General features: G+C 33.7%; 1 protein-coding gene across 1 annotated transcript; it reads right to left on the reverse strand.

Moving 5' to 3' along the window:
• Window positions 1-897: 897 nt before the first annotated feature.
• LOC139889241 (uncharacterized) lies at window positions 898-1,581 on the reverse strand. The gene is made up of 2 exons (XM_071872203.1): window positions 1,364-1,581; window positions 898-1,270 (listed from the first exon to the last, which is right to left on the reverse strand). The coding sequence occupies exons 1-2, from the start codon at window positions 1,579-1,581 to the stop codon at window positions 898-900; spliced, it is 591 nt and encodes a 196-aa protein (XP_071728304.1).
• Between the last annotated feature and the right edge of the window lie 759 nt (window positions 1,582-2,340).

The following is a 2,340-nucleotide window of genomic DNA, read 5'->3' on the forward strand; positions in this document are numbered from 1 at the left end:
ATCGAAAGGTCATTGAGTGTTCATTATCAAATGTTCAAAGTTTATAATTTGCATCTAACAATTTGGACGTTAAACATACACATATAGTATTGAAGGTAATCATACATACAACACAACTAAACATTTATCAACAACGCTCATTATCGTTTAAGACCTCAAATGTTCATATGAAAACCTATCAAACCCTAATAAAGAATCACAAAATCAATAATCATGTTAATGTGAGATTTTCATGTCATCCAACATACCAAATTGAAGCATATGAAGTAACTAACTCTTTGATCACACAAACATTAACATCTAAACACATTTCATCATCCAAAATCAAAGATTTGACAAATCCATTTCAAGTGTTCATGCTAGTTACACCAAAATAACAAGATCGAGCATACAAATTACATTTTCATGTTAGACTTGAGCCATAGACACTAACTAACACATTTATTAGTCAAGAGCATCAAGAACAAGAAATCTAGAGTTTTTAGAAACCTTACCCCAAGTAGTGAAATTTGTATCAAGTTGTAGAGGATGAAGAGAGGATTCCAAATATGTAATTTGTTTTTATGTAAGCTTGCTAGATTGAATTTAGATGATGAATCTTTGATGTGGTGAATTTGAGAGAAAATGGAAGTAGTAAAGAAGAAAGAGATAAGAGAAATGAGAGGTGGGTGGAAGAGTGGTTGACTAGTTGACCTAGTCACCACTTTGGCCACTTGACACAATTTGTCCCTCAAGTTTAAAAGCGGGTGCATGAATTAACCGAACGATTTATTTTAAATACGCTAGAGTAACGAGAGATGTTATAAATAAATAACGGAATTATTGAAAATGCTAATTAACGGAAGATACGAACCTAGATAACGAAAGATATTATCTAAAAAAAAGACTGGCGTTAAATTAAATTAACGGAAAAAGGCGGGTTATTACATCACCCCTAGTGTATTGTCCTTTCAAAGCTACAGGACAATTCTTCCATTCCCAATGCATGCAATCGATACCACCGAGCATACCCTTGAATCCATGCTTCTCCTCGTGTGCACTATATAATTGTGCAACATCGGTTGCTGTGTGAGATCTCATGTATCGACTTTTATATAAATCAATAATACATTTACCAAAGTTGTTTAAACATATTACTGATGTTTCCTCACTCATATGTAAATATTCATCGAGAGCATCAGGGCTCAATCCATAAGCTAACTGACGTATAGCCAAAGTACACTTTTGTAAAGTAGTAAATGACTGCCTAACAAGCGCATCAATACTTTCTCTAAAAAAATTAAAATGGTCAGGAATATATTACCATTAAATGTAGTTATTCCTTGCGCTATACGGAGAAATAAAATTTATGCGCATACGAAACCGCCTTTCAAATTTCTTAACCGAAAAAAATGGTGTGTCGGCAAAGTAATCGTTCCACAAACATTGCGCTACTGACTCACGATCTCTCAAAATGTATCCGCGAACTCTAGGAATACGAGGAACGAACTCAACTTTGGACTCTTCGTCCAATTCTTGAATAAGTTGGATAACACGAACATCCTCCGAATCGAAATCGAAAGCTAGTAAATATGATGCCATAATTTTTTTGAGTAAATGTATAAATATTGAGAGAAAGTTGATGTTTTAGTTGTGTAAAAATGAATAAGAAATATTGTATTTATAATTGAAATTAAATAAAAAAAGAAGAAAAAAATGATAAATGGCTAGAAAGCCGTTGGACAACGGCTAGTGCCACGTAGACTAATCAAAAAAAGACACGTGAAACTGACCTTTTTTCGTTGCTAGTCCAACTAACGCCCGTTAGTGACAAAAACTGACGCCGCGTTAACGACCGTCAGTTTTCGTCAGTTTGTGCCAGGTTGGACTGACGATGCAAACTGACGCCTGGTTGGAGGTGGTCTTATTTACCTTCACTCCATGACCTTTCCACATCACTCAAAAAGTGTACCCACTGTTTGTAATATTACCGCCACCGTTAGAAATGGTCTTGTGTAATGTTATAAGGTTATGTTTCAAAAATGAATTACAGTTCCAACCTCTTCAGATTTTTATGTTTACAAAAATATATCAGAATTACTCGTCCCAATTTAATAGTCTCATTTTAACTTTTCCAATTTAATAGTCTCAACTTTTCATGTCTTTCTTAACTGTGTTATTTATTATTTGATTAAATTTATATGAATGTATTGAACTTTAAACTTGTTTTCATATATTGATATAAATTTCATTATATAATTTATTAAGCTAACTAAATATTTTAAGTTAAAATTGACAAAGAAAGCAATCTGAGTGGTACCACCCACCCTACCCTACCACCTACCACCTAGAGGCTGCCGT

Source organism: Rutidosis leptorrhynchoides, chromosome 2 (assembly GCF_046630445.1).
Source record: "Rutidosis leptorrhynchoides isolate AG116_Rl617_1_P2 chromosome 2, CSIRO_AGI_Rlap_v1, whole genome shotgun sequence".
In the NCBI taxonomy this organism is placed as follows: Eukaryota; Viridiplantae; Streptophyta; class Magnoliopsida; order Asterales; family Asteraceae; genus Rutidosis; species Rutidosis leptorrhynchoides.